This window comes from Falco cherrug, chromosome 5, assembly GCF_023634085.1.
Source record: "Falco cherrug isolate bFalChe1 chromosome 5, bFalChe1.pri, whole genome shotgun sequence".
Classification (NCBI taxonomy): domain Eukaryota; kingdom Metazoa; phylum Chordata; class Aves; order Falconiformes; family Falconidae; genus Falco; species Falco cherrug.
The window spans coordinates 32025937-32046905 of NC_073701.1; the positions used below are offsets into that span (position 1 = coordinate 32025937).

Consider the following 20969-nt stretch of genomic DNA (forward strand, 5'->3'; position numbering starts at 1 on the left):
TACAGCACCCAGCGTGCCCCGCGGCATCAGAGCGCCGCAGATCCCGCCGCGCGCCGCAGGGCCCCCCGCTTAGCATGCTGGGAGTCGTAGTCCGCTCGTCGCTGTCTCCAGCCAGCGGGACCGGGCGAGATGGCAGCCAATAGGAGAGCTCGGGGCTGCCCGCGCCGCCCTCTCCAGCCAATAGCTCTCGAGGACTGCCTGCCAGTCCGGGCGGTTTCCAAGGGGACCGTTGCGTCACGTCACGTCAGGGGGCGCGGGGTGGGAGGTCAGGGCGCGGCGGAGCGGCGGCTGCTGCCGGCGGAGGAGCGGGCGGCGGCCGGCGGGCATGGAGCTGGGCGCGGTGCTGGAGGCCGTGGAGGGGCGCGGTAGCGCCGAGGCGGTGGAGCGGGTCCTGGCGCGGTACAACGAGGAGGTAACGGGCCGCTGGGGAGGGAACAGCGCAGCAGTACCAGGGTGGTGAGCGAGGGCAGTGCCGGGGGAGACCAGACTTGGCCGGGAGCGCAAACCAGCCGTGTGGCGGGTAGATCAAGCCCGCCGCCAGGCTTGGGCCCCCCGCGCCTTCCGGCTGGCCTCGGCTTTACGTGCCAGACGTGTAGCGTAGCGGGTTATCGGCGATCAGCCTGTGGAAAGAGCTGTTCCACAGCGTAAGTTTGCCTCAGAAACCTCCTAACCTGCATATCCCTGGGGGAGGAGGCCGGGCAGTAACAGAGGCTGTGTGCCTGCTCACCCGGCCGATGTGCCCTGGGTGGGCAGGCCGCTGCCGCCGGGTCTCGCTGCCGTGCGGGGGGCAGAGGCCTCTGCACCGGCCGTGGCAGCAGCCGAGGAGCTGCTCTCCGCTGGGAGGGCCCTGTGTGAGATGGGCTGCCAGGCCTCGCCTGGTGTTCCTGATTCTGGCCCAGCAAAGGGAAAAGGGTAGCCATCTGTAAGCAGGGTTATGTCAGCGTTGGAAGCTCAACCCGTTAGGTATTAAAGAGTAAATTTAATTAGTGTCTACTGCCATTGCAGTACGATATGCGTATGCTAAGTCAAGAAGTGAAGGGATTTCCCAGTAATGTTGGGAAGTAGAAATAGGAGTGAAGTTAGGTGGGTTTTATTTATTTCCCGTCTCTGGTAGGGTCATTTTGATACCTAGGTTCTAGTAGAGCAGTATAGTCTATTTGCACAGCTCACGTCTCAACCCATCAGGTTTTGTCTCTGTCCTTTGCATAGATACTTCTGTGACTGGTGGTACTGAGAGTTTTGCTTTGGATGTAATTTAAATGCAGTTGTGTTGAACTGACTATCTGCCGAAATTTAGGAATCTGTTACAGGAACAAACGAGGTTTTTAGTTAAAGATTCCTAGTGCTCTGATTAGGGGAAAAGCCAAATGAATGTGGACCGGTGAAGTTTATTCTTTAGTCTCCAAGACATGGCTTGAAGTTTGCTGTCTTATGTGCAGTATTTTTTAAGTCTTAACAACGGCAGTAACTGATATCTTCACTCAAATGAGCCTCTAGAAGAAGCTTGAGCAACAGTCTATACGTAGGCTGCCTTTGTGCACATGAAATTCAAATGCAGAGATTGACGCAGCTGCAGGACACTTTTTCTGAAGGATTGATAGGTCTGGAGTTCATTAGACACATCTCTTAATTCGCAGACCTCTAAGGTATAGAGGAAGGATTCTGATTGAGGGAACCTTTTTATCTTCTGATTTGACTCTTGAAAATAACCTTTTGTTAAATGTTATCAGACAAAAAGTGCAGACAAACATTTCATAATTTTGCTGTACTGGATTTTGTGCCTTCTCAGCAGCTTCCCCAGATGAATTTATTTAGGCTTAAGTTGAATTCTCAAGGACCGAGTGAAAACTAGTGGTGTTTCTGTTCTGTCATTTCAAGTCTTTGAATGGAGTCTTGGAGTTACGCGTGCAACTAAATGCTTCTTTTGAAGTTGGCATGGAACTCTTTTAATACTGTCTCAATATGACATTTCTTTTATTGTGTTTCTTGTTAAGAAGTTTGCCTTAATGTTTCCTACATCTCTCTTTCTGTGCAGTGTGTTACTAAGGTATATTGCCTGTGGGCCAGCAAAGGGTGGGCAGGGTACTCCAGGTTCCAGATCTTTGCCCATGCCTCTTCTGTGCTTTAGGTTTCCTTAGTTTTTTTCCCAAATAACAATTTAAATATGCTTTAGTTGAAGAGAAAGGATGGATTAAGTGTAGTTTGAAGGTGCAGGTGGCTATAGAATAACTACAATGAGAGTAATTAATAGGTCTGTTCTTGCTCCCTTGTGCTGTCCCATTTGCAGTGATTCTTCTGAATCTGTTCCTCCAGCATTTACACTACTTACTATTGCTACATTTCTGTTGTAAATTTCCAAAAATGTTAATGTGCAAATGCAAAGATTGCCTTCTGTTGTTTAATTGGTCATCACTTAATACTCACCTGCTTTTGGCTGGCATTTTGCTGAACTTGTGTTGTTCAGTAGTGTTAGTGGGAGCCCTGTAGGAGAAAGGAGAGTAATTACTTTCCTGCCATCCTCAAGGATCTAACTGATATTGGTAAACCTTGATGGCAGGGTAGATGTCCAAGGCCTTTCAGTGTAATTGTGAGCTTGTGTCATGAAAGGCAAGAGGCCTGCTAATGTGCTATGGAGGGTCACTTTTGTTTTTCAGTCACTTGCATGATGTAGCAAGCTGTATATTAGAAGTAATAAAAATTGATAATTTTATTTTTTTAGAAGCAGTTCTTCATGCTTACTCATTTAGCTGGGAAGTTTTAAAATGTCCTTAAAATAACTGTCTGGTATTACTGCTTTCTTTGACTGGCAGAATAAACTTTGTGCCATATAAGTAATTTTTCACTAATAACATACTTCAGGGTACTAACGTGGAACTAGACTCAATTACTATTTGAAGTGTTTAACAGGAAATAAGTACTCATTGTTAGACCATGTCTATCTCATGTTCAGCTGTACCAGAGAGTGTGTTTTGGAAATTGCCACAATATGAAAACTGGTAGGTTTTGTAGTAAGACTTACTTGGTTTGTGCTACTTGTTTTCTGGGTGGGTTTGTAGTACAGTTGTTCTGGTTTGGGACCCTTTAGGCTTAGTGCATTCAGAAGCCTGTAAACAAGAAGTGCTTGGCGAATAATCTGAGTAATAAGATATTTGTAAACACAAGGCTATAGCTAATGTTTTTCACTCTGTGAAGTGCTATGCATGAGGTTGTTAACTCACATCAGAAACACAGCTCACAGATAAAGGCTTGCTCTGCACCAGTAGTAATTCTGAAAGTGTTAGTTGGAGCCACTTACTGAAGCTCTTGCAGTTGGGTAGAATGGGAAAAGGACATCAGTTAACATGGTTATGGCCTCGTTATCTGAGGCTGGTTTTAACCAGACTTTTAAAATTTTGCAATGGTTTTGCGGGTGTTACATACTTGGTAGCTGATGTTCATGTAACAAATGCAAACTTTTTTTTTTTTTTTTTTTTTTACAGAATAGGACCATTTTCAGATTTGATCCAGAAGATGAAGACAAAAGAAAGGTGAGTAAAATAGGCTATTGAGCTGCGTACCTACTCTGGTTAGAAGTATAAAAAGGGCAAAGTATTATCTTAACTTAGCTGCCATTGTGAAATGGTGCAAGTAGTGATTATAAAGTTCTGCATTAATTCTTGTTTCTTCAGTGCAAAGACATGACACCTACCATTCCCCTTTTTTCTGAAAGAGAAAAGCAAATTCCCCTAATATAAACACCTGTCTTGAATAAAAGTAGTAACAGAAAAGCCCATAAATAATTTTGTTGGGTACAGGTTTTGAGATGGGATGGAGGAATAAAGATACTCTTTTGTATATACTGAGTATTGATACTTGCTTTTAATCAAAAAATTTTGCAATGCGTTTTTCCATTTTTCTCCTCAGCAGGTAGCAATATTAGAGATGTATTTCTTGTCTGTGTTAATAATTAAAGAATATTGGAGATTGAGCTGAAGGGGATAAGTACAGAAGAAAGCTATGGAGCTGTAGGAGAGACAGAGGTACAGAAGCCTGTTAATCTGAAGGTAGCTGTAAGCAGCAGAATGTGTACTGTGCATGTCAGGTTCCAAACATGGAAATTGTTTCTGTGTTATAGAATGGAGCTTTACAGGTGTGTTGGGGCTGAACAGGTCCCTTTAGACCCATCCACAGCCTTGCATTTAAAGCTTGGACATAGATTTCTTTTTCTTCCTGTTGTTATTTTTATGGTGTAATATGTAATGGCGAGACCCCGCTGTTCTTTTCTCTAACTAGTTTTTGGGCCGATTTGTATATTTATTCAGAAAGTGTTCATTAGTGAATGAGGCTGCATGTTCCTGCTATTTCTGATTTCAAGCTTGAAGTTTTTTTTCTTGCAGAAAGGTTCTTGCAAGATTCCTGCAAGGATAGCTTGTCTTAAATTGGACACAAAAAAAATTGATTTTGCAAAATCTAAATGTTTTCAGGTATTAAGTCTTTCTGATAAATGGTTGGGTTGATAAGTCTCTCCGTCCTTTGCATTTGCAAAATCATCAGTTATGTGTGCTGTAATCTTAAGTTACAATTCCTTATTACATGGATGACTCAAAGACCTCTTACCTTGGCTTTGTCTATGATTTTGTTTGAAGCTGATGTTCGGTGATGTGGTGGACTGTGTATGTCCTTTTTGATTTATAGGAGAACTCAAATGGGATCTTGTTTTGTTTTTTCCATTGTGTTTGTGTTCTTCCCTCTCTTCCCTCCCCATCCTTTCTCCTTCTTTTTACATTGAGAATGAGGAAGTGTCTAGTCTGGAAAACTGAATGCTAGGTACCTGAGAACATAGGGAAGGATAATAGAAGCCAAGTTGGCGAATGCTGAGCAAAGACAATGAGTGCTGGGAGAGTGGAGGTGTGTAGGATTTTCTCTGTGTGGTTGGTTTTGGTTTGTTGCTCTGTTTTTTTTAACAGATACTCAACTGCATATGCTCGATACCCTTAGTATCTGTAAAACATTGAGCACTCTCCTGTCATCAGTTAAGGTAAAAAATAAAAATGCTTTCAATTGAAAGGTAAAATAGTACACACTCTTGGTGAGAGCAAACTACTGAAGTTATCACCAAAATTAATGGAGGTTGCTCGAAGACTGCATGATGTAGCTTCATGCTAATTCAGAAATGAGTTCAGTTTCTAATTTAGTAATACTAAAATACACTTGAGTGGATAGTATTTGTAGTTCTGCTGCTATTAGCTTAGAATGATTGCAGTGAAAGATTTTAGACAGTCACAATCCATAATGAAGTCATGTAGTAGACTTGAAGTTCAGCTATGGGAGCAAATACAGAGAAACATTGGAAACTTGCCATATAACTTGATGAATGCAATCTATAATTCTTACCAGTCTCTTGTGGCATATTGGATTTGTTCATGCCTAGGAGTAAATTTGCTTTTAGTTATTTGCTCCAGCAAGTCTCACAGAATTTGTTGTAAGTCGTTCACGTCTATGCAAGAGTGCAATTAAAAGATCAACAATAGCAATGCGAGTTCTTTTCCTCTGCCTCACCACATGGCTTCAGCCATGACCTTAGAATTATAGCAAGGTTGTTTCTGTAGTGTAATTGTATTGTAACATAGGCGTAATTGTGCTTTACACTTTTCTAGCCCGGGGAGAGGAGAACCCATATGTAGCAGTGCCATGCTGTAAAATAGAAAAGACAGGAAGGTCAAAACTCTGGCTTGACTATAGAAGCTGGGTAAACGGGACAGCAGCAGTTGTTCTGCCGTAATATGGCTATGAAATTATGATGCTTGAGGCTGTGAACTGAATCAACAGTGAGTTTGACTGAACTCCAGGAGGAAAGTAGGTTTTGTCCCCTAGAAGGCAGGAAGAGAGGTAATGCTATCAAGCTGGTCTATCTGGACATAGCCACAGGACTTTAATACATCACAGGATAATAAAAAGCAGAAGATTGTAATGTGAGCTATTACTTGTCCTTGTTGTTTTGTTTAATGATGCATGTGTTTGTATTGGCCTATACGATGGGTGTTATATAAATATATACTGATATTTATCAGTTGGCAACCTGCGTTGTACTGTAAGGTCTACTCAGATACCAGGCAGATCAAGCTGGTGCCATTCCTTCTTAACGTCATATTCTGATAAAAAAATAAGAATTTCTGAAAGCCTGTTTTCAGTTTGTGTGTGTAAACAGTACAGAAATTGCCAGCCAGAGGTAAAAATGTTCTGGGATAGCAGCTGAAATTAAGCTCCTCTGAAGCAACCACACTGCCTTAATCAGCTCTGTTTGTCTCAGCCAGCCAAGAAGTTCTTCGTGGTGTTTTGCTGGGACAAAACAACACTTCCAGCAGCTTGGCATGGTTCACACAAACAGTTGGTTCTTTAGGTCTATGCTGGAATCGACTCCAGAAAATGAATATCTGATAACTTGACTGGGCAGTCGCCTTGGAGAGAGGTGTTGGCATAGCATGTCCCTCTTGATGTGGCACAGTGGGCACTTCAGCTCAAGCCTCACATGTCCTAATACAAAAAGGAAGATATTTTTTTTTTTTTAGAACCATTTTCTTATTATTTAACAGCTTTGTTCTCCATTATTTGTACCTTGAGAGGTCAGAATCCTGCTTCTGTAGCAGCAACGCATTTGTGCTGTTTAGAGACTTAAAATGGTAAGAAAATCACAGCACTCTTTGTGTCCTGAAAATGTCTGTCAGTCCTGGTTCCCTAGTTAGCCACAGCATTCCACAACTGGAAGGAGCTACAGCACCGTTTGCCTAGGTGATAAAACAGGAAAAGACCAAGAGAGGAACCCAAACTGACTTATTAAATTGGATGAAGATGCTGAGTTTGGGGGAGAAAGGGGGGTAAAAAAGGAAGCAGCAGCCAAATGTAAGAATATTACTCATCAGCCATGTTCTTATCTGAAATGGCAGGGTCTTCGTGATTGCCATATTTCCTTTTCAACTCCTTACATTTTGTCTGCTTCACTTTTTGTAGTACTTACCTGGTTTCTACTCTACTGGCTCCAACTTAGTGTGTTCGTTCAGTCCTGTAATTTGAAGTCTGAGTTCATTTTTCTTGATTTATTGTTCAGGTTCAATTTGAACATAATGGATCTAAAATTCAAGGCCTCCTTTAGTATGAAGAAAATCACCAAAACAGCATTGTCCCCCCACATTGCCGAATGTTTTAAAGGTGTTGAAATAGCTGATGGTGAATCATATCAAATGTATTGTGGGACTTTCCAAATTAAATTCATGATGTGTGGAGATTCCTTAAGGCTGTGCACTGTACCATATTTGAACTTTGGAAGGATGGAAGCAGTAAAGTATGTTGATGCAACAAGATGCCGTCATGGTCTAAGTCTCAGAAAAATCTTGTTACTGGCTAGTGCTGTTGACACTGTGACACTTCTGGGAGGTCTGGAGGTTCCTGCAGCCCCAAAGGTGCAGAATTTTTCTCCTTACAGTGACTTTGTTACAAGCTTTTATAGTCTGTTAGTCAGTGTCCTGTAAAAATATCAAGCTCAAGCACTCCTGTGGGCACAGTGTGTGGTATCTTAGCATTAATTGTTGTTGTTAATTGTTCTAACTTTACTGAAACCCCTTAAGGGAGTACCGGTCTGTAAGAGAAGAAAAGTTACTAAGTCTGCTTCATTAATACTAAGCATTTGTTCTAATTCCCTCTGGTTCTGCCCACTCCCATCCAACATTTTTCAGTTTTTACATCTCTTAAGATTTATGTCAAGCCAGTGAGACCCATTTGTCCTATTAACACCCTTCTTTCACTGCTGGGTTACAGACTTCATAAAAGCTTCTCCCTCTCCCTGTTCAGTGGAGAGGTCAAGGAGGGCTGCTGAGAGTGCAGCTATGCAGAATTTCACCTTTCTTTGACTCTGAAACAGGTGTTTATTCTACTGGTTCTGACAACATGGATTACTGAGCATGTTCTTCACCTTACCTGCAAGAGTGCCCATCTAGCCTAAGCTCTCACGTGTTCAAACCTGTGACTTGAACTTCTGCCGTGTTAGAGCTGGCAGGCTTCTACCAAACAGGCTGACCTCCTCCTGTTGAGGGGGATGAACAATGAGGTTTTGAAGTGGAGCAGGCTGAAACCTCAAGGAATACAAGTGTACACCTTCCCTCTCTGCCCTTATGTGTCCACAAAGACTAGGCAAAAACTGAGCGTGGCCTTTTCAGAGGAGGTTATCTAATTGTCCCATTATTCAACACAGTTGATTGTAAATGTTATATAAATGTTCTCTTGACTTCCAGAGAAAATGAAAGCTTGAACTAACATTTCAAATACTTTTGGGCTTACTTTCATACTGCATTGGATGCTTAACTCTAAAACTTCATAGCAGATTGAAACAATTATTTTATTCTTTTAATGCTGGTCCTGTTAGCAGTAATGATCAGCGAACATTCTTATTCAGCAATTCCAAGTTATGCCTCTTTGCTCCTGGAATCTGTTATCGCTGACTTGCCAAAACATAGTTTTGCTTTGGTTTCCTGCAACATTGATTTGCATAGTCTACTGAAAATAGAAGAAACACGTAAAATGCTTAATTTTGCCTTATATGAGATGGAGAGGAACTTGTGTTTTAAGAGAAGCTTCTAAATAATTTTGAGAGCCACTGAAACTTGGGAGTTGTAAAAATTCATGTGCAGTTTATTGTGGTTACTGCTAATGTTCCTTTCATCTCCCTGAAAACTGGGTAGAGTCTGTTCTGAATCTTCATGTTTGTAGTAAAGTAAAGGTAAGTTTGAGGAATAGATAGCAATATAGATGGGGTAAACAATAGCAGACCTATACAACCTTTTGGGGGAAATACAGTTCCTTTGTATTTGGCACTACAGCTGATTTCATTAACCATTCTCACCACTGAACAGCTGCAGAACTAGGTTGAATTAAATTAAGAACGTACTTCTCTTGAACCCCTAGAGACAATTTAATTAAAATTGAAATTTGAAAATAATGAAAAACATGGGTCAGAAGACAAAGTGAACTAGAGCGACTTAAGCCAGTACATGAGAGGGAAAGCATGACCTGATACTACTTAGGATGTTCCCATTCTCCTAAATAAATGTGCTCTGGCACATAATACCTAATGAAGCCAAAGAAATGGTGGCTTCTGGTTCATCCATGCTAAAAGAGTAAGCAAGCACTCACTGTTGGGCCTGTGACTTTTCTTTCCCAGCTATTAGAGTGGGAAGGACTCATTTGATTTTTGTGGACCATTCTTTAAAAAGCTTGATCTTTGCTTAAGTTAAGCCTAACATGTGTAGTAAGAATTTCTTCAGTCTGACGTACTCGTATAGCTTCCTGTATGTTGCTATCACTTGCTATTAGTCAAGATGGATGTATTTATGCCTAGAAATATACAAAGAACATTGATCTTGAGAAATGAACAAAGGTGATACAAAACCAAGCACACCACTCTTGTTCTGCTGTTGTAGGATTTCTGTTCTTGATTGACTCTTTTTGGCAATTTTATTACTAGTATGCTCTGTCACTGGAGACAGTGGAAAAGGGGAACAACATGTATTTCCAAGTCAATTTGACAACAGGTTGTGGTTTTTCCTCTTGCTTTAATTTAAGCTTGATTGCGAAGAAACATACCTCTTCTGGTACTTAAAGCATCTATGGCATAATTCAAAAATAAAGATGCAGAAAAGAAAAGTATGTACACTATTTCTGTAATGTTTAGCAGAACTTTTGTTGTTCACCTTTGAATTGCAGCTTCTCTAGCACTGAATAATCTGTGTCCATATTAAATGCTGTGTTCAGTAAAGCAGTGGTGTTTGCTTGGATTTGAATACTTGCTGAGTGGAGGCTATATTCTCTTGTTCCTGGTCTAATTCAGAGGCCTATATAAGTAAAGAGAATCATTTGCCGAAGAAAGAGAAGCAAATAAAGGGAAATTTTCTCATCAAGACATTTATTACTCTGGTGTTGAGAAGCTACAGTAAATTCAGCTGACATAACATAGCCAAAGTTTAGTGGTCTGTGAATTGAAAAAAGTGAATATAGGTCAAGTGTGCTTTCTAAACATCTTCAAACACAAAGAGAGGAGGTGGAAAAGGACCTTACGTGCAGGCATCCCCATAGAGCAAGGTCATGAAGTACCCTGTTTTTCACAAACACCTAGTACCCCCAGCTGAGGTTGAGCCTGGGAAATACAAGCACCTGCTAATAAGCACTTACAGTGCTCCTCTCTCCTTTTCCCCCTCGTGCATCCCCCAACCAGTCTAAGCAGCCTGTAAACAAAGATGGCGAAAGAAAATGGAAGTAGAGATGGTACCTTTTTGCCCAAAGCCACCCAAAAAATGTGTGGCTGAGCAAGGAAGAAAACACAGGTCTCTGGTATCTCAGGATATTGCTTTTTTCTATAGGACTGTATTGCTTCTTAGCATCAAGCATTTATGCTATGGGGATAAAAGACTAAAGTGGATTAATGTTTTACTTGTCAAGACAAGATGACAAATGGGTGTTTCTGGGCTTTCTGTTTTAACATGCAATAAAATTTTACAATGTTTTGCCATTACTCACACTACAGTATAGACAAAAGGAATGGCGAGTATTGCTCTGTCTTCACCTTACTATTGGCCTGAAAGCTGAGAATTCTTGAATTTCAGAGATATGAATGTATTTTATAATTTTTTAAAAAAGTTTAAAAAGGCTAGAATCTACCTTGGTTCTGTGGAAAAATATATGAAAACCACATCTTGCTGTTGCACAACTGATGAAAGTCAAACTCCCTTCTGAATGTTGAAAGGATAGAACTAAAAAAATGTTAAACTCATACAGCAATATAGGGGATAGCAGTAAAACTGTGAAATTAGGACAATAATCGTACATTCTGTGAGTGGGGAGGTACCTTGCTGCCCAAATTCTTTCACTTGCTTTCATTTCCAACTGAGTAAGTAACATCTGTGCCCTTTAGTTTATGCCATGCTAATGGCCTACAGGACAGTAGAAAAAGCACCACCTAAAGGAAATGGAAAGGGTAATAATGCTTTTACAGTCATATCCTTTAGTGTTTCTCTTTTCTCTGTGCATCACTTCTCTCACACCATCAAGGAGAAAGCAGAAAATGTGCTGTATGGCATTTTGTTTTTGTTATCTCCAAGGCAATTTCCTAATAGAATGAAATCTGTTTCCTTGCTTTGCAATTTTCCGTGGATAGCTCTTCAGCTATAATCAGATGCTCCTATTGACACTTGAGGTTGGCCAGCAGTGGTTCACTGTCACAGGCTTCAGCAGGTTTGCAAGTGGTGGTATCATAACTCAGTGCTGCTTCCTTTAAAATCACTATTGCTGGCTCACCAGGGTCTAACTCCAGAGAACTTTGTCAGTAGTTCCTGCGTGTTTTTCACTTTTGTGAGTCTTACCTCTTAAAAAAATTGTATTTTGCTGTAATGGCTAGGAACCTTAGTACCTTATTCTTAAGTTTATGGTGGATTAGTTGTTAATCTAATATGCATAAGACTGTATAATTAATGCTTTTAAAAATAAACTCCAGCCTTCCTTATATTGTGAAATCTTTTATGCAGCCAAGGCTTCAGGAACATGTAGGAAATTAAGTACCTTACAAGCCCACCAATGGTTTGGTTTTTTAAACTTGTAAGTTGCTAAATCTTAAAAAAATAACTTGTGTTCTGTTTAGTATCTATCTTTAGTACAGCTATTGAGAGTTAAGAATCTTCTGTTAACTGCATTTCACTAAGATTTGAAGCCATGAGATGATCTTTTTTATGTTTAATTAAATTGCAAAGGTAGTTTTCAAATGTATGGAGGGAGGGTTAGGCTTCCACCTCCTATGGCAAGTCAGTGGGAGTTTGGTGCCCTTTGGGATGTCCCCTGCAGTGCTTTTGACATTTTGCAGTGACACTTCCATAGCAGCAGGTGGGTGCAACTTATGGGGGCGGAGAGGGAATCGGTCTGAATTTGGGAGGATTGATTTCTATGTAGTCAAATGAGCATTCAGGTTTTATCCATTTCAGTGAGTATTGATTGGATCAGATACTTCATGAAGTGATCCTTGGTATTTAAAGTCCTAGAAAAAAATTCAGTACTGTTAACAAAAAGTCAGATATGGTTTTGTGCTGTATTTATTTACTGGTAAGGCAGGCAGTCTGACCCACTATGTCTTTGAAGTGTTCATTCAGCATCTTTATTTGGGGAAGACTAGTAATTTGGCTTCTTGTGCCATTAATATGGTACTGCTACATAGTTCCCAACGAGAAGGAGAGTTCTGTTGGTGAACCAGTTGTTGAACTTGAGTAAATGATTACAGACCACCTCGTTGCAGCTGATATCAACGAGGAAGACTGTAACTCTAATAAAAATGTGCTTGAACAGGGAACAGAATAAATGGGCCTTTGCTTGGAGTTCTCTGAACTGTCTGTTCAGACTCCATACAGGAGTAACTGTGTTAGTCCTCAAAACCAGGCTTCACAACTGTTGCTTCAGCTTGCAAAGCAAAGTTAATTGTATGGAAAACTCTCTTAACAATAGGAGCAAAATTCTTGTAAGGAATTGAGCTGTGACCAGATAATTTGACTGTGGATCTAGACTGGTCATTTTTTGTTTCCTAGGCAATTTTTAACAAACACTTGAAAGATGCCACCTTTGGAAACATTTAGTGCAGGTCTATCTTACTATGCTTAAATCAGGGGGTTGTACAGATCTGTGGGAGGAGCCTTAGATTAATGTTGAAGAACTCTGAAAACTCTGTATTTAAGTGTCTTTTTTCCAGATACTTGTCTATGAAATCCCCACCGTAAGTACCTTCGTGCCTGTACAGGTGGTCAAATGTGAGTTTTATGCTGTTGCAGTGCCTATAGTATTCTGACAAAGATTTCTCATGTTGCCTGGGTGATAGTAAGGGGTGGAGCTCACTCCTTGTTTTCAGGGTCTTACTGGTTTAATCTAGTGAGAGCTGTGGAGATGGAGTCATGGTCTTCATTCTCTGGGTGGTGCTTTTGGGTGGGCTTCACCGCGGGAGAAGCATACTAGAAATCATATTATGAATCCCTACTGTCTGACTTTGTTTGCAGATTGTCTTTTAACATTGTTGAAGATTTGTGTTTTCTCCCTTATTCTTCTGGAGTGTCTGTTCTAGATTTGCTTTAGACTTAGATCTTTTTTTTTTATTTATTATTTTTCTGGCTTTAATTGTCAGTGATCACAGTAATGAAATTTGCTTGGATGTCCCAAGTGGAACTTCTGTTTTGAACTTTGGGTCAGGGTGATGGGCTGCTGTGCTCCCTGCCTTTTTGTTGTGGTGGTGAAGGCTGCAATTGTAGAGACCGTTCCTCAAGAACTATTTTTACTTTGCTAGAATTCCTATGCTTGTTTTTATCACTTTCTTATTGGCATGTACTGCCTGAGACCATTATATGAATTTCAGGTCCTAAGTGGACTTCTGCACTAGTGCTATTCAATTTAGTTGCTATGCTGGCTTCTTTGGTAATTTATTTGTGTCAATGGTCAAGACACAAAGCTTAGGGAGTGAGAAGCAGGTAGAGAGTGTGTCCTGTGAGGTACAATGCAGTTTGTGTTGCCACTTACTTGGGAACTTCTTCGTAACTATACTTCTGGCTCTGATAGCCACGACTACTCATGTTGTCCTGAGCTTAACGCATAAAACCCCTATGTAGTCCTCCCTCATCAAGCAATCTTTTCTGTCCTGTCTTTTCTCCCTTTTGATTGATCATCTGATTGTCCATTCCTGTCTTATAAAAGGTAATTCTTCTATAATTCAGATGTTACTGTTCTGACCTGCAGATTCTTGGAGTGTTGTGTTTCCTTATGCTGCATTTACATGATTAATGTTTGCCCCAGCAGTCATGTCGGTATTAAACTTCAATCTGTGTTGCCAAAGCAGCAGTTTTGCTGGTTTGGCAAATCTAGTACAGCTGGAGTCTTCCAATAAAATTGCATTATGTTTCAGTGTCAGAGGTAACATTTCTAAGAATCTTACTGAGGATGGGAGAAGTCCATAGGTTAGGTCGAAGTGGCAACACACATTACAGGTGTTACCGAGCATAGAGTGTACTAATACTTGTGTGTTGAACAGCAGTTATTTTGGTTTGGTTTCTTTTTTCCCAGTCTCCTGACAGAAACAACCTCACCTTGTAATTCTGCAGGTACTGTAGGTGTCATCGTTCTATTTTGATGTATTTTTAAAACTTCTCTCTAGCCTTGCTACTCTGGCTACTCAAGTTTTTAGTCCTGGCACTGAGTAAACTTCGTAACTGGCAGTGGTGGATAGCATCTGACATCTTGGCTTAATGCTTTTGCCAATATTGTTGATGTATTTGGATTGTATCCATAAGAAAAACTGCTTTTGGTGATCACTGGAGGTCTTTTGCAGTAGTTCATATTCTGAAGAGCTAATACACGACGACCTAGTCTGTCAAGTCAGCTGAAAACTCAAAAGCTATATGGAAGCTTAGCAAAAGTAGTTTCCTATGCCACCAATATTTTGATGCTAAAACTGTTCCTTTTTTGTTTGTTTGTGTTTGCATAGAAACTGTGTGAAGGAATTCTAAACATCCTTGAAAAGGACACAAAAACTTCATGTCAAGTTGCCTGCCTGGAGGCCCTCCGGATTCTCTCTAGGGACAAGAAGGTTTTAGTGCCTGTAACCACGAAGAGGAACATGCAGATCCTTATGAGGCTAGCAAAGCTGGACAGTGTGGAAGATCCTTTGGAGAGAGTGTCTGAATTTCCTGTTATAGTAGAAGCTTTAAAATGCCTCTGTAACATAATTTTTAATAGTGCTGTTGCACAGAAGCTCAGTTTGGAACTGAATCTTGCAGCTATGCTCTGTAGTCTTCTGGAGAAATGCAAGGACCAACAGTTTGTTGATGACATTAAATGCTTTGATTTGCGTCTCCTCTTCCTCTTGTCGCTTCTGCACACGGATATTAGATCACAGTTGCGTCGGGAACTACAAGGTGTGCAAGTTTTGACTCGGGCTTTGGAAAGTTCCCTCAGTGTAAGATGGATGGAAGAATATAAAGCAGCAGAAGATCGTGGCAGGCCTCCTCTATCTTTGCAAGAGACAGATTGTGCCATTGAGGCGCTAAAGGCTCTTTTTAATGTAACGCTTGACAGTTGGAATGTCCACAGCGAGGTAAGGCTTAGCTAAAGTGTTTTTGAAATTGGTTTTGTTTAGCCTGCCAGAGACAGAATGAGCAGGTTCTCTCTCGTTAACATGAGGCAGTTATTGTCCAAGCCCCAGAGCAACTGCTGCTGCTTTAATTTTGATTGAAGATGATAGCTGTTATTTTGAAAAATGCAAAGGTTGTCTTGAAATTTTGCATCATAATTTATGTGCAGAATCAGTCTGAGAAAATTTGTGTGTCTGAATTCTGATTCTGTCATGTATTGATGATCTTGGCCTTTCAAGAGGCTGTCGTCTTTAATGGTTATGATTATTATACTGCTTTAATGCTTCGATGTTCAGTGCTTTGAATACCAAAACAACTTTTTTGTTCTTGTTACTGCTTGGGCAAAAAAATTAATCTATATGGGTTTTTTGCATGTGTATACAAATTCTGGGAGAATAGCTTGGATTATATAATGTGAGTTAGAGATACATGTTTTCAGATAAAAAATGCAAATATGACTATTTCATCAGAGTCTTAGATTTCCAAAACAAAACAAATGCTGTTCAGTAATAATTAGCTGGTTAGGAAAAACTTCTTAATGTGTATCAGATGTCTACATCTCTGGAGATTGTGGACTATAGCAATGGGATAGTAATTAGAGTTGAGAAGTCTCCCTAGTTTTCTTCTGTTTTTCTGGGCATGATGATAAGCACATCAACTTGAATTTTTAACAAATAACTGAGGGAAGGGTGGTATTGTTTTTAATATCTTTATCTCCCATCCTCCAAGCACCAGGTTGGGACTGAAATGAGACCTTTTAAGTCAAGTATGAGAACAAAATGCTCTGTCATTGTTAGCTCTTGTAAATAAGATTTATCTTGTTTTTTCATTTTAACACCACATCTTTTTTTTTTTTTTCCTTGGGTAAATGTGCTTCCTATGTGTTGCATCTCTAAATTTATAAACAGAAATGATAATTTTGTTGAATAACCCAGGTCTGTGCCACAGTAACAGTATTATATAGGGAATCTTCATTTTTAGGCCACATCATGTTATGTCTGAAACAGTGTTGTTAACTTTTCACTGGGCATTGTAAACATGTAGCATATAAAGTTAAGCAGAAGTTTATAGTAGTTAAAATGGACAGTTAACTCCCCTAAGTGCATTGAACTAAACAGCAAATAAGACTTTACTCATAAAAGAATGTAAAACTTCAGAAAGGTCTGAAGCTTATTCTTTGTTTTAATGTCTCAAGGAAATGCTAAGTAAGAAATCCTGACATTTAAAATTGAGTGAGTGGGGAGAAAGAATCAGAGAAGCTAATACTTTGAATTTCAAGGAAGTGTAAAGGAAGTGGGGGACTTTTCTCTCATTTATATTCCTGACTTAGACCTTTATAGAAAAATATCTTTAATTTTGTCAAAGTAAGTTCTTTATATAGGTAAATGATTGTTTTGGAGGTAAAAACTTGAGTGGAGAAAAATTACTCAGCCAAGCACGTAACACAATTACATGAATGTTTGCTAGTTCAGAGTTTGAAAATTGCCGTCTTTGTGATTAAATTCTTCTGTGTGGAGGAAATAATGTCAGGTGTTAAGTTGGAAAGTGATGCTATATTACATGTTTACCTCCTGAGAAGTAAGCTCTTAAAATCTCGATCTTGAAGTTAGTATACTCTTACAAAATACTGGGAATCTTGAGAGATGAAAAGTCCAGTTTACTGCAGAAGGCCAGGTGGGAGGTGGCACACAGTTGTGGTGTTACCTGATGAGGTTTCCTGTGGCCGTTGTCTGTGGAATGGGGGAGGCTTCATCCCAGGAAAATTTCCTTCAGATTGGAGGAAATTCTGGTGTTAGTAACTATTTTTTTTTTGGGGGTGTGTGTGGTTTTTTTGTTTTGTTTTTTTTTAATTTTTTATTTTTGGATAAGCATTTAAGATGTCCTGGGGTGGGAGAAGCTTATTTTGTGTTTTGAGGTAACTCTTCAGTAAAAGTTCCTAAAAGCAAGGAACCTTTATTAAGGAGCTCTTTCCTAAGTGTAAACTGTAAGGCAGATATGTTAGGTGACATTCTGCTTAGCAAGTATCCCTGTGGAAATATTAATGATCTGTAAGAACAGTAAACAGCATGTTAATTAAGTGGGCTGAAGATGCAGAATTTGCAGAGATTACAAACAGTAGACAGGATGGAAAATAAAAGGAGAGCAGAGAGGTTAGCTATGTGGGTAGAAAACTTAATGAGATCCATCCTAAGGGGGAGAGAACCATTTGAAACACCAGTATTTAATGACTGGAGGTGGTTTCAAAGTAGCAAAGCCAGACAAGAGCCGCAGGTGGTGCAGTTGGCACATTTGGATGCTGATGTTACAAAAGATGCATTGGGCCTTTGTGCTAGGTCAAACACACCAGAACATATGATGGATGCCAAGAAGAGCTAATGAAAAAGGACGAGGACAATGATACACACAGTTAAATGATTGCAGTTACTGGTGTACTTTTGTGTGGCTGCTGTCTGGTGGGAGACTGGAAGGTGAAATTGCTTGGAGAGAGCAAAAGTAGGGCAAATAAGGTTGTTGAAAGTAGAGAAGTTATTAATGAAATGGAGAAAAGGTATCAAGGGAACAGGAGCAAGTGAATTAGAAAAAGAAACAGACTGGGTGGGGGAATGAAACTGTTGGCAGCAAAAGGTCTAAATTAGGAAGAGGCAAATTAAATGAAGAACATATATAATTTAAATGGATGAATAGGCGGCTGGGTATAAGTACAGGAAGGGAGGTAGTGGTGTATTAGGAATAGTGGTATGGAATTGAGCAAATGCTTGTAATGGGGTTTTCTGGTAGTGAGCACTCATTTAACTGGGAAAAAGTCCCCAGTGACTTTTCCAAGGCCTAGGTAGAAGGCCAGCATATGACAGTTACGTTGCATTAAGCATTCAGTGAACTCTTAAGGTACAGTCCTTTTATTGATAGGGATGGATGTTATGATCTAATAGGTATTTTTCATCTTTAATTTTTATTATTCTAGTGACCTGAAACCCCCACTTGCAATCTTCAAAATGAAAAAATATCTCCATAATTTATATTTATATAGAATGAATCTCATCAATTTCGTTACATGGCTGCCATCCTTCGACACTGCTTATTAACCACGGGCCCTACTGAAGACAAAACTGAAGAGTTGCACAGGTTGGTAGAATTGCAGCACCAATCTATTTTAAAAGCTTATTTAATTTTTTAAAAAATAGGGGAAAAAATACTTTGCCTAAAATCTAAAGTGGAAATCTGAGAAACAATAAAAGCTGTTAATTTTGAGTAAAATATTCTTAATCTTTTTGATGAAAGCTGTTTGCTGAAATACTGTTCAGGCATGTATGCTGTTCCAGAGAGAAAGTGGCTGGCAAGATTGTTATTTTTGATCAATATTAGTGAAGCTGACCTTTTTGAAATTTTTGTGTGTGTGAGTGTAACAGGATGAAAATACATACGGGAATTTTAGGGGTAGAGCAAATTGAAGTGGACTAAAACTTCTGTTGTTTTGCATAGAAGCTGATGGAAAAACTGCATTTTGAGAGTTTTGTATGTAACTTTTGCGATCCTGATGGATTGAGATGGAAGTAACAAATAGGTATTTTATCTCTAGTAGTTATAGGCCGCTTTATTAAAAGTACAAATACTAGTTCTATAATTTTATTTTTTTCAAAGATGAGTGAATCATTGTGCAGTTTTGGGTGTATTGTGAGGTTTTTTCCTCAGTCCTGCACCCAACTGCAACTGTTTATGTATTTGCAACTAATAATCAAAACTTAAAGTATTTTTAGTGAGATAGTGAAGTGACTCTGTGGAGTGTTACTCTTTTTTTTTTTTTTTTTTTTTTTTTTCTGTGACACCCTTATTTTTGTGCAAGTAGGTCAGCTGTTCACAGGGCCTGACAGTATGGTAGCTTCAAACACTATCCCGTGTTATCTCCCGAAAATGAAAACTAGTGTTGCCATTTTCTTCTTCAGAGATGTCTGTGTATCTAATGTAGGATCTTTTGAAGATCTTCTGAACCAGCAGTCTCTGGGAAGAAGGATATGGGTTTTCACACCCAGCAATCTTGAAAGTGTTAAATGAACTTGATTAAAATCTTGGACACGTCTTGGAGATCAACAGTCTTAGTAGGTGAACACTAAAATCCTACATCAGAGCCTTTCTCAGTTGGTGCAGACCAGTCTGGAATAATTTAGGATACTGCTGCAGTAGTTGATGACTAAAGTTAGTGCTGTGTCCTAAAAGACAGTATTTTCTCTTTGCTGCTCCTTATGGTGGGTGTTTTGCACTCTTATCCTCCCTGTAAGGGAGGGACTAGTGGGAATACATTCCCCACTGCTGGAAAAATTGAACAGATTTGGATGAATTCAACACCTACAAGAAGACAGAGATTGACCTTTAGCATTTAAGCTTGTACATAGTCAGCAAGACTACCTGATATTCTGGTATATGATTATGCAGCTGATGCTCTTCCCATGAAAGCTAGTCCAGGAATCTGACTAGTCTAATCACCCTGTAAAATTTAATTATCTTGTGCTATTGCAAAAGGATGCATATTATGCAGGTCCTTTTGGTTTTAGCTTTTGCAAACACTTGCCGATGAGATCTGAAAAGGGCTTTACATACAGAAAGAAGTAGGCAGCTGTGGAGAACATGTAGTATTGCTGTGACTTCTGTCCTTGTGTTTTTCAGTCAGAAGGGGTATCTTGTGTAAAGATGCTTCCCACATGGACCTTATGGGACACCAAGTCAAGGCAAGGACTCTATGATTTGGAGAGGGGGAAGCAGAAGAGAAATGAGGATGGTTATCACTGCCTTGTGTCACTTCAGTTGTTTCCCCTTGTCCATCAGACTCAGTATAGCACTGTATTGGTCTTTCTGTTAATGCTAGGAAAGCAACTTTCTCCCTGTTAGCTAACTGTAGCTAGTTTGTTTAGTTCAAGTTGATAGAAGAAAGAATGCAAATGTACGATTGCTGCATGTAGTATTCAATTTTGATTTATGTCAAACTTGGGGTGGTTTTTAACATGCTAGAAGAGCACTGCACAGTTTTTTTACTTTTGTGATTCAAGTAATTCAGCCCATTTGCAGAACCTGAGTTTTGTGTTTGAGTGCTACAGGATGCAATAAGAGCTGAATCATTTAATAAGTTCTTCCACCAAAACTATTCATCACAAGCCAGCTCTGGAATAGAAAAGGTATAGTCAGAAGTAATGCCCCTGCAAACTCTTAAGAGGGATCAGGGGCTTGGATCAGAGGACTCCACTTCAGTTCCCTGATGTACTTGGTTAAGCAAAACATTCATTCCTGGTAGGAGCTTCAATAATGAATGAGTAAGCTTGTGTTAGGAGTCTATAGCATTGCTAAAAAAAATGTGGCTGTGTCGTCATTTGGGCTGTTCAGTGTGCTGGACTCTGACCGTGCAATCTTTATTTTTAGAGATGAGGTGTGAGTTAGAGAGTAAAGTGCAACTTCGTGCTCTGCTTTCCACCTGGAGCCTATCAGTAAGGCAATTATGAAAGTAATGTTAAAAATTGAATAAGATATAAGCAGTGTTGAATGCAGAATAAACTTTATGAAGCATCAGGGAGGCATAAGTATATTTCTTAGAATTGCTGATCACTTGCACTTCTCTTAAGTTTGTAAATCTGCAGAATATAAGATGCTTAAATGGAAGGGTTTGGGCAGCCTGTTAAAGCACATTGTATGAATGCTTGTGCTCTGAATGTGTAAGTTGAGGATTTATTTTTTGTGAGCATCAGGTGCTGGATACATGCCCTGAGCTGTGATGTACTGATTGTCAGTGTGACTCTTTCTAATAAATGAGTA

General features: G+C 39.8%; 1 protein-coding gene across 2 annotated transcripts in view; it reads left to right on the plus strand.

The window, feature by feature from the left end:
* The first annotated feature begins 256 nt into the window (after nt 1-256).
* RIC8B (RIC8 guanine nucleotide exchange factor B) overlaps nt 257-20969 on the plus strand; it is a 40088-nt gene continuing 19375 nt past the window's right edge. For both annotated transcript variants that reach the window (XR_008732429.1, XM_055711768.1), the window contains exons 1-4: nt 257-412; nt 3480-3527; nt 14528-15136; nt 18202-18296. Coding sequence is in view for 1 of the 2 variants with exons in the window: in XM_055711768.1 (XP_055567743.1) it covers nt 326-412; nt 3480-3527; nt 14528-15136; nt 18202-18296 (839 nt within the window). In the remaining variant the exon portion in view is untranslated. The remainder of the gene's footprint in view (nt 413-3479; nt 3528-14527; nt 15137-18201; nt 18297-20969) is intronic.